We start from the raw sequence: 23,720 nt of genomic DNA, 5'->3' as shown, positions 1-23,720 counted from the left end.
TACAAAAGGTGAAGTCACACGGGATCAGGGGTGAGCTGGCAAGGTGGATACAGAACTGGCTAGGTCATCGAAGACAGAGAGTAGCAATGGAAGGATGCTTTTCTAATTGGAGGGCTGTGACTAGTGGTGTTCCGCAGGGATCAGTGCTGGGACCTTTGCTGTTTGTAGTTTTTATAAATGATTTGGAGGAAAATGTAACTGATCTGATTAGTAAGTTTGCAGACGACACAAAGGTTGGTGGAATTGCGGATAGCGATGAGGACTGTCAGAGGATACAGCAGGATTTAGATTGTTTGGAGACTTGGGCGGAGAGATGGCAGATGGAGTTTAATCCGGACAAATGTGAGGTAATGCATTTTGGAAGGTCTAATGCAGGTAGGGAATATACAGTGAATGGTAGAACCCTCAAGAGTATTGAAAGTCAGAGAGATCTAGGAGTACAGGTCCACAGGTCACTGAAAGGGGCAACACAGGTGGAGAAGGTAGTCAAGAAGGCATACGGCATGCTTGCGTTCATTGGCCGGGGCATTGAGTATAAGAATTGGCAAGTCATGTTGCAGCTGTACAGAACCTTAGTTAGGCCACACTTGGAGTATAGTGTTCAATTCTGGTCGCCACACTACCAGAAGGATGTGGAGGCTTTAGAGAGGGTGCAGAAGAGATTTACCAGAATGTTGCCTGGTATGGAGGATATTAGCTATGAGGAGCGGTTGATTAAACTCGGTTTGTTCTCACTGGAACGACGGAGGTTGAGGGGCGACCTGATAGAGGTCTACAAAATTATGAGGGGCATAGACAGAGTGGATAGTCAGATGCTTTTTCCCAGGGTAGAGAGGTCAATTACTAGGGGGCATAGGTTTAAGGTGAGAGGGGCAAGGTTTAGAGTAGATGTACGAGGCAAGTTTTTTACACAGAGGGTAGTGGGTGCCTGGAACTCGCTACCGGAGGAGGTGGTGGAAGCAGGGACGATAGTGACATTTAAGGGGCATCTTGACAAATACATGAATAGGATGGGAATAGAGGGATACGGACCCAGGAAGTGTAGAAGATTGTAGTTTAGTCGGGCAGCATGGTCGGCACGGGCTTGGAGGGCCGAAGGGCCTGTTCCTGTGCTGTACATTTCTTTGTTCTTTGTTTCGTCTGCCTGATGGAAGAGTCTGGAAGAAGGCAATACCTGGGTGGGAGGGGTCTCTGACAATGTTGTCTGCCTTCCTGAGGCAGCGGGAGGTGTATACAGAATCAATGGGAGGCTGGCAAGCTTGTGTGATGTGTTGGGCTGAGTTCACCACACTCTGCAGTTTGTTGCGATCTTTGACCGAGCAGTTGCCATACCAGGCTGTGATGCAGCCGGATACGCTGGTCTCTATGGCACATCTGCAGAAGGTTGTGAGAGCCGATGCAGACATGCCAAATTTCTTCAGCTTCCGTAGGAAGTAGAGGTGTTGTTGGGCTTTCCTGACTGTTGCATCAACGTGAGTGGACCAGGATAGATTGTTGGTGATGGTGACCTCCAGGAACCTAAAGCTATCGACCATCCCCATTTCAAAGCCATTTATGTAGTTGAGGGCGTGTGTCATACTACACTTGTTGAAGTCGATGATCAGTTCTTTGGTTTTACTGGCATTCTTGGTTTTGTGAGAAGGTGGTGCTGAGCTGCCTTCTTGAGGAACGTTTGAGGACTCAGGGTCTGTACTCGTTGGAGTTTAGAAGGATGAGAGGGAATCTTATTGAAACTTACAAGATTCTGCGATGCCTGGATAGAGTGGATGTGGAGAGGATGTTTCCACTTGCAGGAAAAACTAGAACCAGAGGACACCATCTCAGACTAAAGGGTCGATCCTTTAAAACAGAGATGAGGAGGAATTACTTCAGCCAGAGGGAAGTGAATCTGTGGAACTCTTTGCCGCAGCAGACTGTGGAGGCCAAGTCACTGAGTGTCTTTAAGACAGAGATAGATAGGTTCTTGATTAATAAGGGGATCAGGGGTTATAGGGAGAAGGCAGGAGAATGGGGATGAGAAAATATCAGCCATGATTGAATGGCGGAGCAGGCTCGATGGGCCGAAAGGCCTAATTCTGCTCCTATGTCTTATGGTCTTATGAACCCCAGCGGTACAATATAGTAGATACACCCACATTGCTGTTAGGGAGGGAGTACCAGGATTTTGACCCAGCGACAGTGAAGGAAAGCTGATATATTTTCAAGTCAGGGTGGTAAGTGACTTGGAGGGGAACTTCCAAGTGGTGATGTTCCCAGGTATCTGTTACCCTTGTCCTTCTAGATGGTAATGGTCGTGGGTTTGAAAGGTGCTGCCTAAGGAGCCTTGGTGAGTATCTACAGTGCATCTTGTAGATGGTACACACGGCTGCTACTGTGTGCCGGTGGTAGAGGGAGTGAATGTTTGAGGAGGGTCACCTCTCCCACAGGCAGTAAGGATTCCCCATCACAATGAATGTCCAGTCCCCTAAAGATAACAGAATCTTGTTTCAAAAATCACACATGGTCTGATCCCACCCCTCCCGCACTGACAGTCCCCAATCCCATAGTGAGTGGGCAACTCCTCTCTCAGTGACAGTTGCTGCTAGCCGAAAATACTAACATAGACACAAATAAGCTCCATAAAAATGACATATTCTGAATAGCAAAGGGTTACTAGGAATGTTTGGAGATATAAGGCAGGATACTCTGACTCCCCCGGCCAGGTCGGAGGATCCCCGGGGGGGCGGTGCGAATCCTGCCCAGACGCCTGTTGGTATATTCTCTGGCGTCGTTTTTCGGGCGGGGGCGGGGTTTACGCCACGCCGGCCGGGGGCCGTTGGCCGTCCGTTTTTGGCCAGTCCCGCCGGCGTGGGTTACGCATGGTCCCACACGGTGGGACCTGGCAGGTAAGTCGGCTGGGGCGGACCTTAGGGGGGCGCGGGGGTATCCGACCCCGGCGGGGGGGGGGGGGGGGGGGGGCCACGGTGCCCTGGCCAGCGATCAGGGCCCACTGATCTGTGGGCCTGTGCCGTGGGGGCACTTCTCCCTTCTGCGCCGGCCCCTGTATGGCTCCGCCAAGGCCGTGGCGGAGAAGAGAATACCCCGCGCATGCACCAAAACACGCCGGCGGTTCCGCGCATGCGCGAGATCACGCCGGCCCTTTGGCGCATGCGCGAACTCGCGCAGTCCCTTCGGCACCGGTTGGAGCTGCGGCAACCCCTCCGACGTCCACCTAGCCCCCGGAAGTGCGGAGCATGCCATACTTGCGGGGTCTGTTGACGCCGGAGTGGTTGGCGTCGGTCCTCCAGCCGGTGGGGGGACTTAGTCCCCAGAAGGGAGAATCCCGGCTATAGAATCCAATCTTGAGCCTTGTATCATGGTTATGGATCATTCCAAGAGTTTAGGATCGCCAGTGAACACTTTGATTAGGTTCCAACTGTGCTGTAACTCACAAACCTCCATTATTTTATGTACAATTATGATGAGGCATTTACAGAGTACTGTTATCAGTCTCCTGTGAATTACTGTTGAGTAATACGGCACTGTCTGTATACTGTTTACAGCAGGCAGTTAGAGTTTAAAATGGCTTTTAAACCTTGCTAAAATTAACTTTCATTGTATCCATGGTAAAAGGTAATAATTTCCAGCTGTCTAATATTGTACAGCTCATGCATTTTTCAATGTTGGCTTCTGTACATTTATATTGCACAGGGTAAAAGCTAACAATTCCCTCACATCTGGTGCCGTTGGCTCCTGTGCAAGTGCAGCGTACCCAAGGTAAAAGAATGATTCACTTCCATCTGGTTCTCTCCACCTTGTCAATGTCTCAGAATCAACTTGTGCACACATACACGACACAACAGGTAAACGAGAATGATGGGTCCTCATGTGGCTTGTCTATGTCTGAGAGTATCTCTGCCTGTGTACAGTACAGAAGGTAAAATGGAATAATTACTTTCACTCTGATACTGTGCAACTTGTCAGATTTGCTATCTCTTCCTGTCTATATACAGAGCACACTGAGGGAACAAGGGGCCCCTTATTCCTGTTTTCTCTGGGTTTCCTCACCTTCATATGTTCGGGGTTATACATTTGATAGGGCGGGATTCTCTGATCCTGAGGCTAAGTGTTGACGTCGTCGTAAACGCCGCTGCGTTTCTCGACGGCGTCAACATGGCATCAGAGGCAGCAATTCTGACCCCTACAGGGGGCCAGCACGGCACTGGAGCGACCCACGCAGTGGGACCGGCGGCAACACGCGCATGCGCAGTGGGACCGGCGTGATTGCTGCGCATGTGCGGTGGCTCCCTTCTCCGTGCTGGCCCCGATGCAACACGGCGTAGGGCTACAGGGGCCGGCGCGGAACAAAAGAGGCCCCTAGCCCGAGAGGCCAGCCCGCCGATCGGTAGGTCCGAATTGCGGGCCAGGCCACAGCGGAGGCCCCCCTGGGGTCGACTGCGTGCATCGTGGCCTTGGCGATGTCTGCCTTGATACGGTTGAAGGCCTGGTGAAAACTGTGGACTGAATGAATGGGTGGGCCTTGTCCGCATAATTAGGGAGATATAATTAGGGCATAGTAGGAGAAAACCCCCAGGCATCGTTTCAGGGCCTTGGGGCAGTGGGGGAGTGCTGTTTCCATGAGGGGGCGCATGCGGTCAGGGTTCGGCCCTAGGACTGCATTTTCCACAACATAGCCAAGGATGGCTAAGCTGTTGGTGCAGAACATGCATTTCTCCTTATTGTATGTGAGATTAAGGGGTTTGGCGGTCTGGAGGAATTTTTGGAGGTAGCTTTCGAAGCAGGCTAGCCAGTGGTCAAAGGCGGATGTAGCGTTGGCTGCTTGAGGGCTCAGCTGCAGGCGATCAGGCTTGATGCGGAGATCCATCGTTTAAAAAAATCTTTGCTCAATAAATTGATGCACTATCAACCACCACAAAGACAAGAGTAGTGGAATAATCGAGGCTTTATTGAGCAAAGCTGTTGCGCCTCCTGTAGCTGGAACCAGAATGTCTGCAGCACCGGCGAACACACACATTTATACGCCGCCTACTGGGCGGAGCCAGCAGGCAGGGATTTACCAATGTACCCCTACTATACGGGCAGTGCCGTAATACATGTCATATACTACTAGTGTGACTACCACAATCAATAATAAGCAAGATTAGATAATCAAACACAGAGCAATTGAACACTACGGGCGGGATGTTTGAGTCTCACCTCAGGTCAACGGACCATTTGCTTGTCCATCAAATTCTCCATCCCGCTTGCGACCATTTAGGCCTAAGGTCAGGATCAGCTTCTGCATCTATCAATAAAGGAACACAGATTTGAGCCTTTGTTAAACGGCTCCTGCATGTCTCATTGTCAGCTTTTGCACAAATACTTTTGACAAATGGTTCAGATAATTGTCTATTTCACAGAACAACAGCATTGGATTGGATTGGTTTATTGTCACGTGTACCGAGGATCATTCTGTACATGAAACGAAAATACATAATCGGGCAAACATAAAATGCACAAGTAAATACATAGACACAGGCATCGGGTGAAGCATACAGGAGAGTAGTACTACTCAGTAGAGAAGATGTATGAAGAGATCAGATCATTCCATTAGAGGCTTGTTTCGGAGTCTGGTAACAGCGGGGAAGAAGCTGTTTTTGAATCTGCTGGTGCATGTTCCCAGACTTTTGTATCTCCTGCCCGATGGAAGAAGTTGGAAGAGTGAGCATCAATTTGTACTAGTGAAAAATAGATAGCCCAGTGTGCACATGAGGGCACTTTTATCAGCTGTGCTGTGCTCAACACACAGGTCCCCATGTTGGTTGGCTTTTGAGGAAAGATTGGACAGACTGGGCTTGTTTCCGCTGGAGTTCAGAAGACTGAGGGGTGACTTGATTGAAGTATGTAAGATCCTGAATGGTCTTGATAAGGTTGACATGGAAGGGAAGGATGTTTCCTCTTCTGGATGAGTCCATAGTTCGGGGGGGGGAACTGTTTTAGGATATAGATGAGGAGAATCTTTTCTTTGAAAGTTCTGCGACTTGGAACTCTCTGCCTCTGAAGGTGTTGGAAGAGGGGTCATTGAATATTTCAAAGGTGAAGGTAGATAGATTCATGCTAGGCAAGGTTATCGGTCAGCAATATTCTTATTGAATGGCGGAGAAGACTGGAGGGACCGACTGGCCTTCTGCTCCTATTTTGTAAGTTCGTAAGGAAGAGCAAAACTCATCATGGGCAGGGAGTCTAGCCAAAAGCAGTTGTTCAACCTCAGTCTGATTCCTAGTGACTGGCTTCAGATTGATGTCACAAGAGGCCGGTGCCTGCAGTTGCTGCAAAGCCAAGGAGAAAAGGGCCGGAATTTTACGTTCCTCTGGATTCTCTTTTCCCGCCAGCGGCGCACCCCCATCCATTGGTTTCCCGGTGGAGTGGGGTGGCTTCAATGGGAAACCCCATTGACCAGCAGCGAGAAGCGAGAATCCCGCCGCCAGCGAACGGCGCGCCGCCGAGAAACACGCGCGGCTGGAGGACCGCCGAATGCCGCCCAGGAAGAGGGGGGAAAGAAAAAGGAGCCGCTGCATAGCCTTTCGGAAAAACATCCATTTAAATGTTGCTTTCACATTTGCACCATCCTCCGGCAACCAAATTGAACACTCTGTAACAGCCCCAATTCTAAATATGATGCATTTAGTATATCAAGCAGCTGACAGATCCAGGGAAATTACCATCTCTCTGGGCCAGCTGTTTTATAAACAGCTTTCAGCTACCACCGTGATACTGAAACAAACACTAATACTACAGTAATAAAATCACCCGAATGTCAGGGGGAGCATTCTGCTTTAAAAACAACAATTGAAACATAAAGCAATCATTTTAAACACCTTGATGCGCCTCATTTATTTTGCCCTTTATTCTCCCTCACCATTTTCGAGCCAATATTGTCTCATCTCGGATGCCAGATCCCCTCGCCTCAGCGGAATGCCAGACAATATTGGTTGCGGTTCTCACAGGAAATTTAATCTGAATGCTGTGAGGAATGATGTGGTTTTGACTATTACAAACTGTCAGGTCGGCGCAGCTTCACCCTACGCTTATGCTCTTGATACTGAGTTTCCCAAAGCAGAATACATTGTCAATATTTGGAATGGTTCCCTGTACGTTCTGTGCTGTGCCTCAGGAATAATTTTACTTCACTTCATTTGGGCAGCACGGCGGTTAGCACTGCTGCCTCACAGCGCCAGGGACCCGGGTTTGATTCTATGAACAAATGATTGAACCACTCCCCACCGCCCTGATCTTCAGTGAAGAAGATTTCCAATGCTTCTTGTTTCTTCCACTCTTAAACACGGCTTATTGCAATGGGTTTCAAAGATGTTTCAGTTGAAGTTTATCAATATTCAGTCAGAGAAGGTGCCACGCAGTCGAATACTGAACCTCAGCCCGTGGCAAGTTGGCGAGTCTCGATTTTCTCCCGATTCCTTTCGTCTGCTGGGATACAGCCCCAATGTCTCCCTACCCTACCCGGCTACTCCTGAATGCGGTGACTTGGTGTTTGGGCTCTGGTTCATAGGTCCTGAATGCCCCTCTGGTACATCATCCATCTGTACATTCTCCATGTGCGAGTAGAGATAGTGATCAGCGGCAGACTTAAACACAACGGGCTGGATTCTCCCTTTCTGCAGCTACGTGCCGACGCTGACATGGGAACCGTGGTGTTTTATGACGCCAAAATGGGCACCGAACCCCCACCGATTCTGGGACTGATGAGAGGATAGCAGCGGCGCCGAGTAAAACTCCTGTGACAAAAACCGCTGGAGAATGGCCGGGTCTGGGGCTGTGCATGTGCACGCCGATTACCTGCAGTGGTCACGACGTACAACATGGCGCCGGCCAAGTACGGCCCCACTGGACAACCCCTGGCCACCCCCCAACCCTCGCGGAAGCACCTCCAGCCAGCAGCACAGCTGCCGGCCGACTGTGGCGCCGCTGGACACAGTCTGTGGCCGCCACGCTGGGTTCCCGACCTCTCAGACCATACGTCAACCATACGGTCGGGAACTCGGCCCATCGGTGATGGAGCATCGGGGGGGGGGGGCCTTCCGATGACGTGCCAACGCTGTTCCAACGGCATGCTGCACAGGAAGATGCCATTTTTGGGGGGGCGGGGGCAGAGTCTCGAAAACCACCGTCAAACCGCGCCCCCCCCTGATTTGAGCATCGCAAGGGATTCTCCGCCCGATTGCCGATTACGATATCGGCGTCGGGCAACGGAGAATCCCACCCAGCATATCTAGATTGCACTCTCCCGTGCAGGACTGAGGGATAGCTGAACCGTCAGAGCTGCCATTTTCCCACATGAGGCCCCTGTCCATCCTCTTTGGTGGACGTAACAGTCCCATGGTACTTTTTCAAAAACGAGTTGTGGAGTTATCCCTGATGCCCTGGCTAATAATTATCCCTCAGACAACATCATTGAAACAAACTATCGGGTCATGGGCCATCTTTGACAAAGAGTCATCCAGGCTCGAGACCTTAGCTCCGTTCTCTCTCCACAGATGCTGTCAGACCTGCTGCGATTTCTAGGCATTTTCTCCTATTGTTTCAGATTCCAGCATCCGCAGTAGTTTGCTTTTATCATTATCACATTGTTGTTTGCGGTAGTTTGCAGTGTGCTCCTTCCATTACAACAGTCATCACGCTTCAGAAGGACTTCATTGACTATCAAGCACTTTGGGAAGTACTGCGGTCATGAAAGGCGCTATACAAATGCAAGTTTTTCTTCCTTCGTTTCAACCAACCAGAAATACAAACTAAGCATGATCCTGCTTTCGAATCCCCTCATGTCCATTTTCCAACAGGAAATACAGGACCGTTAGCCCTCCGCCAGTGTAATCCAGAGAGTCAAATTATAGCATCCGTGCCACAGTGCTGGGTGAGCCTTATGGTTGCTGGTCAATAGCCTATCACACACACACTAATAATGGTTGCCTGGGCTGAGGTATCTGTGGTAATCAATAGTTAACGGAACAGCGCGTGCCAGGGAATCAACGCCTTCGCGAAGGAAGGGATGGCAGGAAAACTGCCCGAAAGAAAAGAGCATTCTTCCTTTTACCTCTAGAAAATGCACCTGAGCTGGATTTGAATCTGCTGGAACTGATGCGATGGAAATCTCCTCTCCACTAACATCGGAGAATCCATGGGGATTAGGTCTTATCGTCATTATGGTACAAAAGACCATTCATCCCATCAAATTCATGCAGGCACTGTAGAGCGATTGAGTCAGTGCAGTTCCCCTGCTTTTTCCTCATAAATCAGCAAGTTTATTTCTCTTAACTCTGCAGTCATTGACCATTTCAATTCACTTCCCACTTGGTGCCCATTGGAGGCTGGAGTTGATACACTATTGGGTGAGTCTACAGACAGCTCTACATTTTACCATAGCTCAGAGCATTGTGATGTTGACATTTTGCCTCTCCCTAAAGTAGGAAAAAGTTTCAATTCCAACACTGGCATCACTGATTTAACCTTAATAAACACTAAAATACATTGACTGACTCCAGACAGAGAAAATATCATATTAATCTTTCTCAAATGCTGCAGGGGATAAGAGTTCTTAATAAATAAAGCTTTTTACACTGGTTGGATTTTAAATATGCACTGTGGCACTGAAAGCTGAAATATAAATGAAACTACATAATGTAAAATGCAAAAAACACTGGGCTGGCTTCTCCGATTTTGAGGCTATGTCCGGAGCCTGTGTTTAGTCTTACGACCAAAAAGTCGGCGTCACCCCCCGCACAGATGCTCCGCTCGGTGGGGGGCTAGCAGCTGCAACACCTAAAACCCCCGGCTTTACCTGCAAATATGGACGGAGAATTGCTAACTCACCTTGGCGATCAAACCAAGGATTAAAGTGGACCCTTGTGCTTACTGTTACAAACAGAACCTTTTTCTGACAATGCCCAATATTGATGATTCCTGATTGAACCTGCAAAAGATTACTAAGGTTGACTCTGCTGCAGCACAATGACTGACGGGTGCTAAGCTGTTCTTCGGGAACATGACAATCGGAGTTCCACTGAGAATCGGCTGAGTGTTAAACATGGACTACTTATGCCAACTCCTTCAACATCCTGCTTAATCATGTTGCCGATCAAATCCTTTCATAGCTGTTGACTGACAAAGGGTCAGGATGAAACCCAAAGTATTTTACAACACTTTCCACACTGTTGTGGAGCCAAGTCTCACTGAGCAGGAAGACCCCAGCACCAATCCCTCATCTTGACCCAGCTAGCTGGCCTCAGCCAAGATGGCCGTATGGATGCTGCCATTGATTTCAATGCTATAAAGTCATAGAACCATAGAACCCAACAGTGCAGAAGGAGGCCATTTGGCCCACCGACCCTCTGAAAGAACATCCTACCTCGGCCCATCCCCAACATTGTCCCCGTATTCCCATAACCCCACCAAACCTGTACGTCTTTGACACTGAGGGGCAATTTAGCATGGCCAATCCACCTAACCTGCACATCTTTGGACGGTGTGAGGAAACCGGAGCACCCAGAGAAAACTCACGTAGACACGGGGAGAAAGTGAAAAATCCATAGTCACCCAAGGCCAGGATTGAACCCCAGTCCGTGGTGCTGTGAGGCAGAAGTGCTAACCACTGTGCCATCGTGCCGCCCACAGCCAGTGTGGCTCCTGCCAGCTATCCAAGGATACACATGGAGTGAGGTTAAAATTGCGTTGGATTGTAATTTGCCCACTTGAATCAATAGCCTCCCAACATTCACGGTCTTGGATCAGCCATGATCATGAATGATGCCCACCTGAGTGCAAGGAATTCCCTTACAAACAGACCAAGCATAACGGCCCTTCATCAGAGAAAGCGTAGCAATCAGGGAGGAGGGTTGGGAAGAGACATTTGGAGGGTGACTGCTTTTTTGTAAACATTAAATCTGTTGAATGTATCTTTAATATGAATCAGCTCTTTTTTATTAGAGTAATAACTCTGCCAAGGTCCCGAAGGGTTGGATGGTATACTCGTACAGGCCCTTATGGGTGTTTGTCATAAAGTATTTACAGGAGGTTTCGTCTAGTTCGAGCTGGAGATGGGCGTGGTTCATGTCACGTTTCATGAAAGTCTCGCCACCTGTTAGCTTGGCATACAGATCCTCAACACATGCATGGGGTACATATCCAATTCTGAGACCCGGTTGACTGTTTATAATCCCACAGAGGGGGACTGATATATCGGGTTTGAGGACGGGAACAACGGGTGGGGCCCTCTCTACAATGTCACGTGTTTAATTATTCCGAAACCCCCCAGATGCCCAAGCTTAGTCTCTACTTTCTCTAGCAGCACATATGGAACCAGCCATGCTCTGAAGTATTTTGGCCTGTCGTTGAGGTCAACAGAGATTCTGGCTCTGATTCTTTTTATTTGTCCAAACCCCTCTGGGGAAACATCAGGGTATTTACTAATAATTTTGCCAAGTCCACCAATGCCCATTCTGAAAATTTCCAGCCAATCCAGTCTAATCCGTTGGAGCAAGTCTCTGCCCATAAGACATGGTTCCTGCCCTCGCATGACATTGGGGGGCTAGTCGGGCTAACTGTTGTCTGTAGGTCAATGGGGCGGTCAAGGATCCCATGACCCATAGACATTCCCTCATATAAGTGGCTAATCCAGATCTGGCATTCTTTAAACTCAAAGACAGGATGCCTGTCTGAGGGCGGCACATGGCACATGGCGCTGAGGACCCGGGTTCGAATCCCGGCCCTGGGTCACTGTCCGTGTGGAGTTTGCATATTCTCCCCGTGTCTGCGTGGGTTTCACCCCCACAACCCAAAGATGTGCAGGTTAGGTGGATTGGCCATGCTAAATTGCTCCTTAATTGGGAAAAAAAAATAATTGGGTACTCTAAATTTATATTTTAAAAAAGGATGCCTGTCTGGAGGTGATTAAACTTCTCATCTCCAATGATGGAGACAGCAGCCCCTGTATCCACCTCCATTTCTAATGGATGACCATTCACGAGGAGCCTTATCATTTTTGGGCAACTTTAGTTGGAATGATACAGTTTAATTGCATCGTCTCGTTGTCTGGACGTGGACATACTTGCATGTTACAAGCCAGTGCTGGCCTGGCCTTCTTGCCTGGGTGATATGCATATTGCCGATTCTGACACAGTTACCTTGATTGTACCATCTGCGGTGCTTACTGCAGTCTGTAGATTGGTACTTGCACTCCTCCAGAGTGATTTCTCTGGTGTACCTGGGGTTGTCCTGTTGATTCATCAACTGTCAGGATGATTCTGTGGAGCTTTGGCTAGGCAACGGGCGACTCCCATGGGCGCTTTCATCTCGGGCATGGCCTTTCTTGTGCGAGGCCCCTCCCCTCCCAACCTGAGAATGCTACTGTTCAGTGCTCCTTGTAGTTCTTGAGTGTCATCTCAACAGCCTTTTCCGGTCTACAGTAGGCTCTGCCAGTAACTTCATTTTGAGTGGTGACGTTATTTACTCCGCACACCAGGCTATCACGTAGCATCTCGGTCAGGGATGGGCCAAATTCCATAATTCTGCCAACGTGTGCAGCCTCCTGAGCAATTCAGGAAGGAATTCCCTCCAGGGGCCTCCTTGCCATATTAAAACGGTATCTTTGGAGGGTGACAGCTTTGGGTCATAGTGATTTCTCACTCGTTTACAAGCTTGTCAAAAATCTTCGAGTCAAGACCTCTGGGTAGATTAGGCTTTCTTATTATACTGAACACTGGGGCATCGCAAGCTGTTAAGAGGGTTACTTTCTGCTTCTTGTCCTCTGCAATGTTATTGGCACAAGAAAAAAGCCACATACACTCCACATATTGGGCCTAGTCTTCTCCATCAATATTGTAAGGCTTGACTTTATCGAAAAAAGGCATTTTGCATTACTTACGGGAGAGCTATTTGTTTCACTCTGAAGGCTGTCCGAACATCTCGGTTTTAGTCCTCGTCGCCAATGTAATAACTCTGCAAGGCCCTGGCTGCCTACAAATGGTAGTTTATTTGCAAAGCAAAAAGAGCTGCAGACACAGCGTACAATGCTTACGTCCCAGCCCAGGGACCGTTGGGAATGCCGGTCCAAGTCTGGGCTCCATGTTTTAAACTCCCCCTGGGAATGGGCGAGCCTCCACCCTCTCAATAAGAGAACTCATATAACACGAATCCCACGGTGAGATCTATCGACGATCCCCTCTGGCCTTCGGGGCCGTCACAACAATCAGAAATATATTTCTCTCTCATTGTTAGCTAGAAAAGTTCTGACCCACATTGAAGTATGTTTAAAAGAGCACAGTTTGCCTGCCTGCCAATCCCACAGCCTCTCCTCCTCACAGCACTGTGGCACAGTGGTGAGCACCTATGCCTCACAGTGCCAGGGACCCAGGTTCAATTCCGACCTTGAGTGGCTATCTGGGTGGAGTCTGCACTTTCTCACCATGTCTATGCGGGTTTCCTCCAGGATCTCCGGGTCTGGATTCTCCGGTCGGCAACGTCGAAATCGCGTTCGGCGACCGGCCGGAGGATCCGAGCTCCCGACCAAATCGGGGACGGCGTCATTTTCGCGATGCTCCGCCCCCTCCAAAACGGTGTGCTCTAGCAGTACGCTGCACCATGTATCGATGGCCTCAGGACATTGCCTGAGGCCCGCCACCCGATGCTCCGGCCCCCTCCGGCCGAGTTCCCGATGGCGTTGGACATGTGTGGTATCACCCATCGGGAACTCGGCGTGACGGCTGTGGACTCAGTCCAATGCTGCCACTGTTGGGCGAGGGCCGATCCGTGGGCAGGGCGGGGACATTATTCGGAGCTGGGGCACTGTGGGGGGGGGTGGTCTGGGGCGGACGAGCCGGCCGAAGGGGGGACTATTTCGCGGGCCGGTCCGCGAACGGCCGGTGACATGTAGCACGCCGTGGCCTCTGCAGGCTGCCACCGTGCACATGCACGCCCACGGACCCGGCAATTCTGCGGGGTGTGTCGGCAGCTAGAGCCAGGTGTTCTACGCTGCCATCCTGCTAGCCCCAGCAAAATGGGGATCGGTGGCCGTTTTGGGCCATTTTGTCTGGCATAAAACGCCACCGTTCCCATGCCGGACATAGCCCCAGAATCGGAGAATCCAGCCCTCGGTTTCTTCCCACAGTCCAATGATGTGTAGGTCAGGCAGATTGGCCATGCTAAAATATCCCATAGTGTCCAATAGTTAGGTGGAGTTACAGGGTTACAGGGATAGGACGGGGCAGTGGGTCGTGGTAGAGTGCTCTTTCGGAGGGTCGGTGCAGACTCGATGGGCTGAATGGCCACCCTCTTCACTGTAGGTATTCTATGATTCTACGATAATCTCTACGAATCTTCATTCTATCCTCATCCCACAATTATTACCTCACCCAAAGAATAAGCTGATGTGCTGGTTTTAGCCATTCTGTATCCTGCTTTTGGCCACTTGAATCTTTCAATTATTCAAGACCAGTTTCTTTATGCCTGGCAGCTCTAAGCAAAGCACCTCTTACTTTTCATGGGCCCATCACGCTCCTCCTTCACCAAGCAACGGTTGTCTCCCTCTCAGATGGAATTCCCACATGTCATGCTATCTCCGGGAACCTTTGTTTTCTTGTGCGCGCCGAACCTTTCCTCTCCCTTCTACATTCCTCCCAAAACACAAGCGAATTTAAGGCCTGAACCCTACTCCTAAATCTGGTAAAGTTCTTCTATTACTACTTCTGTGGACCCGCATCCACTCCTGCACTGAATCCAATATATAAATAAAGTTTTTTCTTCATATGGCTGATCCCTCTCTAGCCTCTAGCTCCCCTTCCCAGACTTTTGGGCTCTCTCTCTGTTTTATCAATATTCCAGTCATCATTGATTCTCTAAATTTTCTTCCCGTTGCTATAAGTTACAAGCAGCATTTCTCTACACTCGTCACCCTCACTGTGTTAAAATCAAGGCTGGTCACTCGGTCTCTTACTTACTCTTTTGCCCAGCCTCAAATTGCTTGGTTTGCTCCATCCCGCCCCGATTGCTGTGTCCTCCTCCAATATTCAGACCTTTGGAGCATGGCAACACCAGGAATAACTTCCTCACGTTCCTTTCCCGATGGCTTCTATATTCCGAGCCATGACCTTTTAGATGAGAACATGTGCTTCCATTTTACTGGCCAATGATCTGACAGCCAGCTTGGATTTACCCATGTTTGCGCAGTGTGTTCAGATTAATTCATGCTGTGTACTTAGATTGACTTGTACTGTGTACTTAGATTAATTGATGGAATATGTTTCGCTTGACTTGTGCTGTGTAAGTTAGAATGACCTGCAGTGCAATAACATATATCATAGCAGTTTTTAGAGTCATAGGGCGAAATCTAACGGCCGTGCCTAACTCGGGACGCGATGCGGCCGGTTTACGTGGCTCGTTACACCTCGCAAGATCGAAGCGATTTTGCTGGACATTGCAATCTGGATCCTGCCCACAATGGACCAGACCTAAATCTGTATATTAAAGTGTAGAGGCGATTGGAGGCCTCCGGGCGGTCAGCCTCTGGGCAGGCTAGCACCCTGGCACTGCTGATGCCACCTGGGCACTTTGACACTGCCAGCCTGGCATCCTAGCAATGCCAAGGTTTGACGGGGCCCAGTAGTGCTCTGCCCTTATGAGGTGGTTTGAGAAAGGCTCGAGAACCCCCAACAGGTAGGTTGGGGTAATGGGGGGGGGGGTTCGGAGGTGGATCGCATTTTAAAATGGCGTCCCCATATCTTCCTCAACTGGCGAGCGGAGCGCCTCTACCAAGGCCCTTCCCGCCGAAGACCAAAAAAATCCCAGAGTCCCATTGGATAGCGGAGTTATTCCTGGCACCACAAGCACTGGGAAACACCCCATTAAACCTGCCCACAAGGAGACTCTTTTTCATTAAGTTGCACTCATAGAGTTTTACAGCACGGAAAAAGGCCATCGCCCTATCGCTTCTGCGCCAACCACCAAGCACTGAACTATTCTAATCCCATTTTCCATCACTTGGCCCATGGCCTTGTATGCTATGGCATTTCAAGTGCTCATCTAAATAACTCTTAAAAGATGTGAGGGTTCCCACTTTAGCCATCTGGGATGGCCACTTACAAAGGAAACATGGACACTTGCAAAGACTCAAGGGAAATATGGCCAATACAGGATTCAGGCAAACTCAGAGCCTAAATGTATATTTGCTAACGGAGAACCAGACAATATCGATACACCGGGCCGATTTACATTCTAATGGCCCATTTCCCCAGGACAAAGGACTGGTGCTCAGGTATCAGATACAATTCCAGACACATTGGCGCCACTCCCTTCACTCAGGAAGCCCAAACAGCCAAGGTCAATGACTGCTCAGGACACGCCCAGCCATCAAGGCACCCGCACCTTTATTGGCTCCAATCGAAGGCAGTAATCAAAGCCTGCCAAATTATTGGGTCCAAAGATAAGGACCGCCCAAAAGAGCGCGAAACCCCAAAGGATAAAGAGAGACACTGCCATGTGTTCGATCTCTTTTGGCCCTGATACACCAGCACTCTTCGGCCCGGCCTATACCTGAAGCCAACTGCAGCACCACGACCAGAAGCAAGTTGAAGATCAACAATCGCTACCAAATGGATGAGCCCAGCAGAACCGAAGTTACTTCTCCAGACCCAGCCACTCCAGATCCGAAAAAAGGCCTTGTTCCTCTGCCAAAGCCGGGTGCCTGAAATTAAGCACAGGTTGTTGCAGTGTTAGGTGTAATTTAGCTTGTAGTGTTTTTATGTTGCATGTGTGAGTTAATCTTGTGTGTAAATAAACAATTATTGAACTTGAACTAACTGACTGGTTGTTGGGTCTTTGATCAATATCCGGTTGAACCTTGTGGTGGTATCTTTTGACTCTGAAAAGCAATATCATCATTATTAATTGGCAACATTATTGGTGACACTGATGGGATAATATCCCACTCATTAAAAAGGGCAACATCACCTCTTCCACCCTTTTACGCAGTGAGTTCCAGATTCCCACCACCCTCTGGGTGAAGCAAGTTTTCCTCACATCACCACTAAACCTGCAGTCCCTTAACTTAAATACATGCCCCTGGTTATTGACCCATCCACTAAATGTTCCTTCCTATCCACTCTTTCTATGTCCCTCACAATTTTATACACCTCAATCAGGTCCCCCCTCAGCCTTCTCTGCTCCTGGGAAAACAACCCCGGCCTAACCAGCCTCTCTTCATAGCTGGAACGCTCCTGCCCAGGACACATCCTGGTGAATCTTCTCTGCATCCTGTCCTGTCTAATCACTTCATTTATATAGCGTGGTGACCAGAACTACTCACAGTACTCTAGCTGGGTCCTAACCAGTGTTTTATACATCTCCATCGTAACCTCCCTGCTCTTATATTCAATGCCTCGGTTAATAAAGGCAGGATTCTCGTAAATCTTCTTAACCACCTTATCTACTGTCCTGCTGCCTTCAGAGATCTGTGGATATGCACACAAAGGCACCTATGATCCTGTGTACTTCCTGGGGTCTGACCGTTCATTGCACATTTCTTTGCCTTGTTAGTCCTTGTTAGTTGTGGAATCCCAATCAAAATCAAGGAGTTGGTGTGCGTGTGTGTGTTTGTGTGTCTTGTAATATTATTTTTAATATGATGAAAAAAATCAGAATGTGTGCAGACCGATGTTCCGCGTCAACCCAACTCCTGTACAGCCTCATCTCCGAAACCTCATATTCAGGCTACGCACCTTGGCATTGATGTTACTTTTCATTGTGCCTGGGGAACACTTAGGCACAGTGAGGCAGAATTTGTGTGCGGAGACATGTTGGAGTAGGTCTCCGTCCCTGCAAATCTAGCCAGGGACCTGGGGAATTATTAAAGTGGGTCTGTGTGCAAATCAGATGCAGGATCAGCATCACAATGGTTGGAGGGTGGCTGTTAAATGCAGAGAGGGTGAGTACATTGGGAGGGTGGGGAGGTTTCTTGGGAACACCTCAAAAGAAAGAAAGGGACATAACTGTAGGCCTCTCATACCTTCAGATCTTCTCCTGTTGTCATCCAACCCATTCCCAGTACAAAGCACCACCAGGGGGCTACCAGATGAGTGGCCACACCCTGGTGGAGGCCAAAGAAAATTGGCTGAATGCTTGCCCTTATCGGGGCAGCTCCCTTCCAGTAGGCTTAGCCATTGAGGGAAGGCCCAAGGGGAAAGTGAGTCCTCATACCAACGCAGACAAATGATTGGCGGGAACCCAAAATGCTCTTAGAATTGTTCAGGTCTCAAGAAGCGATTACCCTAATGATCTACAGGACAAGCTTGGTCCTGAAACAAGGAAAATGATGCAGGTTCTTGGCTGAGGCCAACAATGAAGCTCCCTTTGATCAATAAATATATACAAACTGCCAACTGAAACAAGCGCTTATCCCCGAAAATACCAACAAGAATAGTCAAAGGGTTGTGTTTGTAAATAGAGCCGGAAATCTAGAACGAATTAGGATGGTTTGTATATTTTGTACACGAAAGTGACCTTGTGGATCTGTGTACATTTTTTTCAAATGAAGAATGTGAAGTGGTGATAAACCTCATCTTAACCTGGAGCCGCAGTTGACAAACTGGCAGGCAGCCAGGTCAGAGAGTCGCGTATGGGTCATCCAATTTACCAAAAAAACAGGGGGGTCCAATTGAGCAGTCCATATCATCTCTTGAGTGTCCCAATTTGCCATCCCCCCACAGAGTGATTGTCCATGCTGGGAGCACAACTTTAGTGATCTTTGTCCCTTAATAAGCATTGGTCCTGAAAAGCTCCCCCTGATTCGCCACTGATTTGACACAAATACGGCAATATGTGATACTCCAAAATAATGGTTAATGAATGATTATACTCATTAGCACCACTCAAAGAAAGAAAAAAAGGACTTGCATTAATATAGTGTTTTTCATGACCTCTGGACATCTGAAAGCACTCTACGGCCAATAAAGTACTTTGGAAGTGTAGTCACTGTTGTAATGTCGGAAACTTTCTGCCTGGGTGAACTCGGTCATGTACCTAACAAATTAAGTTCTTGATCGTTGTGCTTTAAGAAAGTAAAAGTTGTGGACAGTGGTATATTGAGTTTGACACTGGCCTTTCGTGCTTAACTCCTGGGCTTGAGTCAGTCCAGACTGATGGAATGGAGGCTAGCGTGGGTGAAGTCTCCTGTGTGAACAATTTTGGTCATCTCAGTCCAGATCCTTTCAATTCAGTTGAATAGTAATGAGCACAAAAGTGACATCGTCCTCGGAAAGGACACAGGTCCTCGGCGATGGGGAATGGAAAAGTGTCCCATTGCCGTGCAATATGTGGTACTCACTGAGATTGGTTGCTGAACCACTAGTGGGGATCCTCTTACTCTGCGCTCATGCATTGCCTGACCTGGAAATGTCCCAGGCTGAAAATGCTCCATTTTCCCCCAGCGCTTGCATTTTGATGATCACAAAATCCATTGAAACAAATAGAGTCACATGTTATAACATTCAAGTGTGACACAGACTGACTTTGGTGTGAAGGCATCACTTTTACTCCACAACTTTGCATCCCTCTATAGACCAGACTTCCTTTCTATGATCCAGACCATGAGAAACTGTAATGTCAGTTATATTCAATCCACATGAAGGATAATTACACACCCAGCATTTTCAGTGGGGAGTTATCCTCACACAACGCACAACTGAGCCTCCAATGTCCTAGCCCAGTTATAACCTGTGCTTCCTTCGAGTGGGAGAGCAGTTTGGAGAATTTCCCTTATTGTATTTTCATACCAAAGCGTGACTGAATCATGTTTCTGTTCATTGAAGTGTGTCTAACTTCTTTACCACTTATTTTTTTCTTTTAAAAAAAAAACAGAATTCCAGAAGTCCGTATTTTGGATAATGGGCCTTTCGAATGCCATGTCGGGATCTATGACAGGACAAACCGAAAGAAGTTTCTGGAAGCATATGGTCATGTCTTCCTCAATGTCATGTGTAAGTTAACAAAACTCAATATTGTTTTTGCTATGCGTGGAAACAGTCAGAGCGCGGGAGGATTTCTGTGTGGGACGAGAGATCTTCTGTGGGATACAGTTTGTACATGGTGGGCCCTCCTCAGAGTGAGTAGGTATATCCATTGATTGCAATTTTGGAAGGAAGAACATGTTCGAATATTAGCACTGCAGGATTGTGGGCCCCTTTCAGCATGACTGCCCACCTCACTACCAATCTGGTGGTATTCCCACTGGATCAATGTACCAGGCCAGAATTCCCAAGAATTTGTTGCCTTGAAAAAGAGAAAAGGCTTGTTTCATGCAAAAGGAAGGAAAACTTGCATTTATACAGCACCTTTCACAACCTCAGGATGTCCCAGAATGCTTTCCAGCAAGGAAAGTACATTTGTTTGAAATGTAGTCACTCTTGTGGAGGTCTTGTGAGTCAGAGGCTCCAGTTTCAAGTTGCACTCCAAGACTTGATGGCCAAGGAAGGTGTGTTCATAGCACAGCCAAACAGGTTGAGTATCAATTTGTAAATCCTTCCAACACATGTTGAGTGTGGGAGAGAGTCCCAGTCAGCCATCTGGAGAAGGCAATGACAAACCACTGCAGTAACTTTAGCCTGAGATTGTATCCTCTGGTTCTAGTTTGTCCTACAAGTCGAACCATCATCCCCACATCCACTCTATCCAGGCATCGCAGTATCCTGTAAGTTTAAATAAGATTCCCCTTCATCCTTCTAAACTCCAACGAGTTCAGACCCAGAGTCCTCAACCATTCCTCGTACAACAAGCTCTTCATTCCAGGGATCATTCTTGTGAACCTCCTCTGGACCGTTTCCAAGGCCAGCACATCCTTTCTTAGATACGGGACCCAAAACTGCTCACAATACTCAATGGAGTCTGACCAGAGCCTTATAAAGCCTCAGAAGTACATCCCTGGTTGTGTATTCTAGCCCTCTCGACATGAACGTTGCATTGCATTTGCTTTCCTAACTGCCGGCTGAACTTGCACGTTAACCTTAAGGGAATCATGAACAAGGACTCCCAAGTTCCTTTGTGCTTCTGATTTCCTAAGTACGTCCACTGATTCTCCTTTGTCTAACTTCCTTGTTACCTCCTCAAAGAACTCTAACCGATTTGTCAGACACGACCTCCCCTTGACGAAGCCGTGCTCCGCAATCTCATCTTTAATAATGGACTCTAAAATCTTACCAATAACCAAAGTCAGGCTAACCGGCCTATAATTTCCCATCATATGCCTCCCTCCCTTCTTAAACAGCTGTGTTACATTAGCCACTTTCCAGTCCTCTGGGACCCTTCCTGCCTCCAGTGATTCCTGAAAGGGCCCTGCCCCTCAGCCGGGAAGCTCATTGGGAGGCTAATTGCTCCATCCCCGTAGGTTTGTGCGGGCTTTGATAGTTGCAGGTTCAAGTCCCATTCAAGGACTTGCGTTCGTAAATCTAGGCTGACACTCCAGTGCTGTACTGAAGGAATGCTGCAACTTCAGAGTTGCTGCTTTCAGAAGAGGTGTTAAACCGAGGTCCTGTCAGCCCCCTCGGGTAGGGTTGAAGGTTTCCATGACTCCATCTTGGAAAAGAACAGGAAGTTCCCCCTGGTCTCTTGGCCAACATTCATCCATTCATCAATCAACATCACAAAGAAACAGATTATCTGGCATTTGTTGCATTCCTATTTATGGAACCTTACTGTGTGCAAATTGTCAACTGCATTTTCTTCACTACAATAGCACGGTAGCATGGGCAGCACGGTAGCATTGTGGATAGCACAGTTACTTCACAGCTCGAGGGTCCCAGGTTCGATTCCGACTTGAGTCACTGTCTGTACGGAATCTGCACATCCTCCCCATGTGTGCGTGGGTTTCCTCCGTGTGCTCCGGTTTCCTCCCACAGTCCAAAGATGTGCAGGTTAGGTGGATTGGCCATGATAAATTGCCCTTAGTGTCCAAAATTGCCCTTAGTGTTGGGTGGGGTTACTGGGTTATGGGGATAGGGTGGCGGTGTTGACCTTGGGTAGGGTGCTCTTTCCAAGAGCCGGTGCAGACTTGATGGGCCAAAGGCCTCCTTCTGCACTGTTCTATGATAGCGATTGCACCTTTAAAAATACATTGGCTTGAAAGCATTCTGGGGTATTCTGAGGCTGCGCAAGGTAGTGTATAAATGCAAACCTTTCTTCCTTCATTTGATTATGGGCGGCACAGTGGTTAGCACAGTTGCTTCACAGCTCCAGGGTCCCAAGTTCAATTCCCGGCTTGAGTCACTATCTGTGCGGAGTCTGCACATTCTCCCCGTGTGTGCGTGGGTTTCCTCCAAGTACTACGGTTTCCTCCCACAGTCCAAAGATATGCAGGTTAGGTGGATTGGCCATGCTAAATTGCCCTTAGTGTCCAAAATAGGTTAGGTGGGTTATGGGGTTAGGGTGGAGGTACGGGCTTAAGCAGGGTGCTCTCTTCAAGGGCCAGTGCAGACTCGATGGGCCGAATGGCCTCCTGCTGCACTGTAAATTCTATGATTCTTTGATTCTATGACCCATACTTCATCTTTTCACGGAAAGATATGATCCCATCAATTACCGAATCTAACTGTCTCTTGAATATGTTTGAGTTTTTCTGAATGGTGTCCATTCGGATATTAATCATTCTCTGAGCAAGAGCATAGAATCATAGAATTCCTACAGGCAGAGGTTGGCCATTCGTACCATTGAGTCTGCACTGACCCTCTGAGAGAGCACCCTAGCTAGGCCCACTCCCCGCCCTATCACCGTAACCCCACCAAACCTGCACATCTTTGGACTGTGAGAGGAAACCGGACCACCCGGAGGAAATTCCACGCAGACGGGGAGAAAGTGCGAAATCCACACTGACAGTCAGCTGAGGGAGGGAGAGCGGGTCTGAAAAGTGTCCAACATCGCTATAATGTGCTTACGTTTGTGCTGCTGGCCGAGAGACTTCTGCCGGGGGGGGGGGCGGGGGGGAGTAGCAGGGGGCCGCCAGGAGGTTGGCCATGGGGTCGGGGTGGGTGGGGGCATTGCTGCAGCCTGCAAGGCAGCCATGTGGCTGCGTGCGTCACTTACTGCCCACTGTGAACCTAGCGCCATGGGTCATATGGATGCCTCCCAGGCCACCCGCCCAGGTACCCTCTGGCCCCAGCCAATCCATCAACAGGATGGATGTGCTCCAGCGCAACCAGTGCCATCTTCTTGGCTGGGTTGAGAGTGTGTGCGGAGCGGAGTACCTATACGCAGCTCCTGCTTGTCAGGCTCTCGAGTGCCGATCCCCATCCCTGCGAATCACATGTCAGCGTTCTTTGGAATTGCACTACTTCCACGAGGCATCTGTGCTAGCCCATTATGATGTCCTGAATTGCCTCAGGACCGGCGCCTGGCCGTAGAACTCGCGTAATTCAGTCCCAACGTCAGCACTTAGTCTCTGAAATGGAGAATCTGGCCCAATATATCTTCATCGCCATTCACCCAGAATGTACAATTTTCAAGAGCATACAATAGCAATGAGAATTATCTTAAAATCATTGGAAAACTTTGAATCCTTTATCTACAGAAATCCTGATTTCAAACTCCTCATTATTGAGGTACCATGAAGGGTGATCTTATTGATCCTGAGGGGACTTGAGAGGGTAGATACACAGGAGGACATTTCCTCCTGCAGAAGAGACTAAAACTAGGGC

General features: G+C 48.6%; 1 protein-coding gene across 1 annotated transcript in view; it reads left to right on the top strand.

The window, feature by feature from the left end:
- The window catches only part of igsf21a (immunoglobin superfamily, member 21a), a 422,140-nt gene that overhangs the window by 180,764 nt on the left and 217,656 nt on the right, over positions 1 to 23,720 (top strand). The window contains exon 4 of the mRNA XM_072478415.1: positions 19,897 to 20,015. Coding sequence (XP_072334516.1) covers positions 19,897 to 20,015 — 119 coding nt within the window. The remainder of the gene's footprint in view (positions 1 to 19,896; positions 20,016 to 23,720) is intronic.

The sequence above is a fragment of the Scyliorhinus torazame genome, chromosome 16 (assembly GCF_047496885.1).
Source record: "Scyliorhinus torazame isolate Kashiwa2021f chromosome 16, sScyTor2.1, whole genome shotgun sequence".
NCBI lineage: Eukaryota > Metazoa > Chordata > Chondrichthyes > Carcharhiniformes > Scyliorhinidae > Scyliorhinus > Scyliorhinus torazame.
This window is presented reverse-complemented; position numbering and strand designations above follow the sequence as displayed.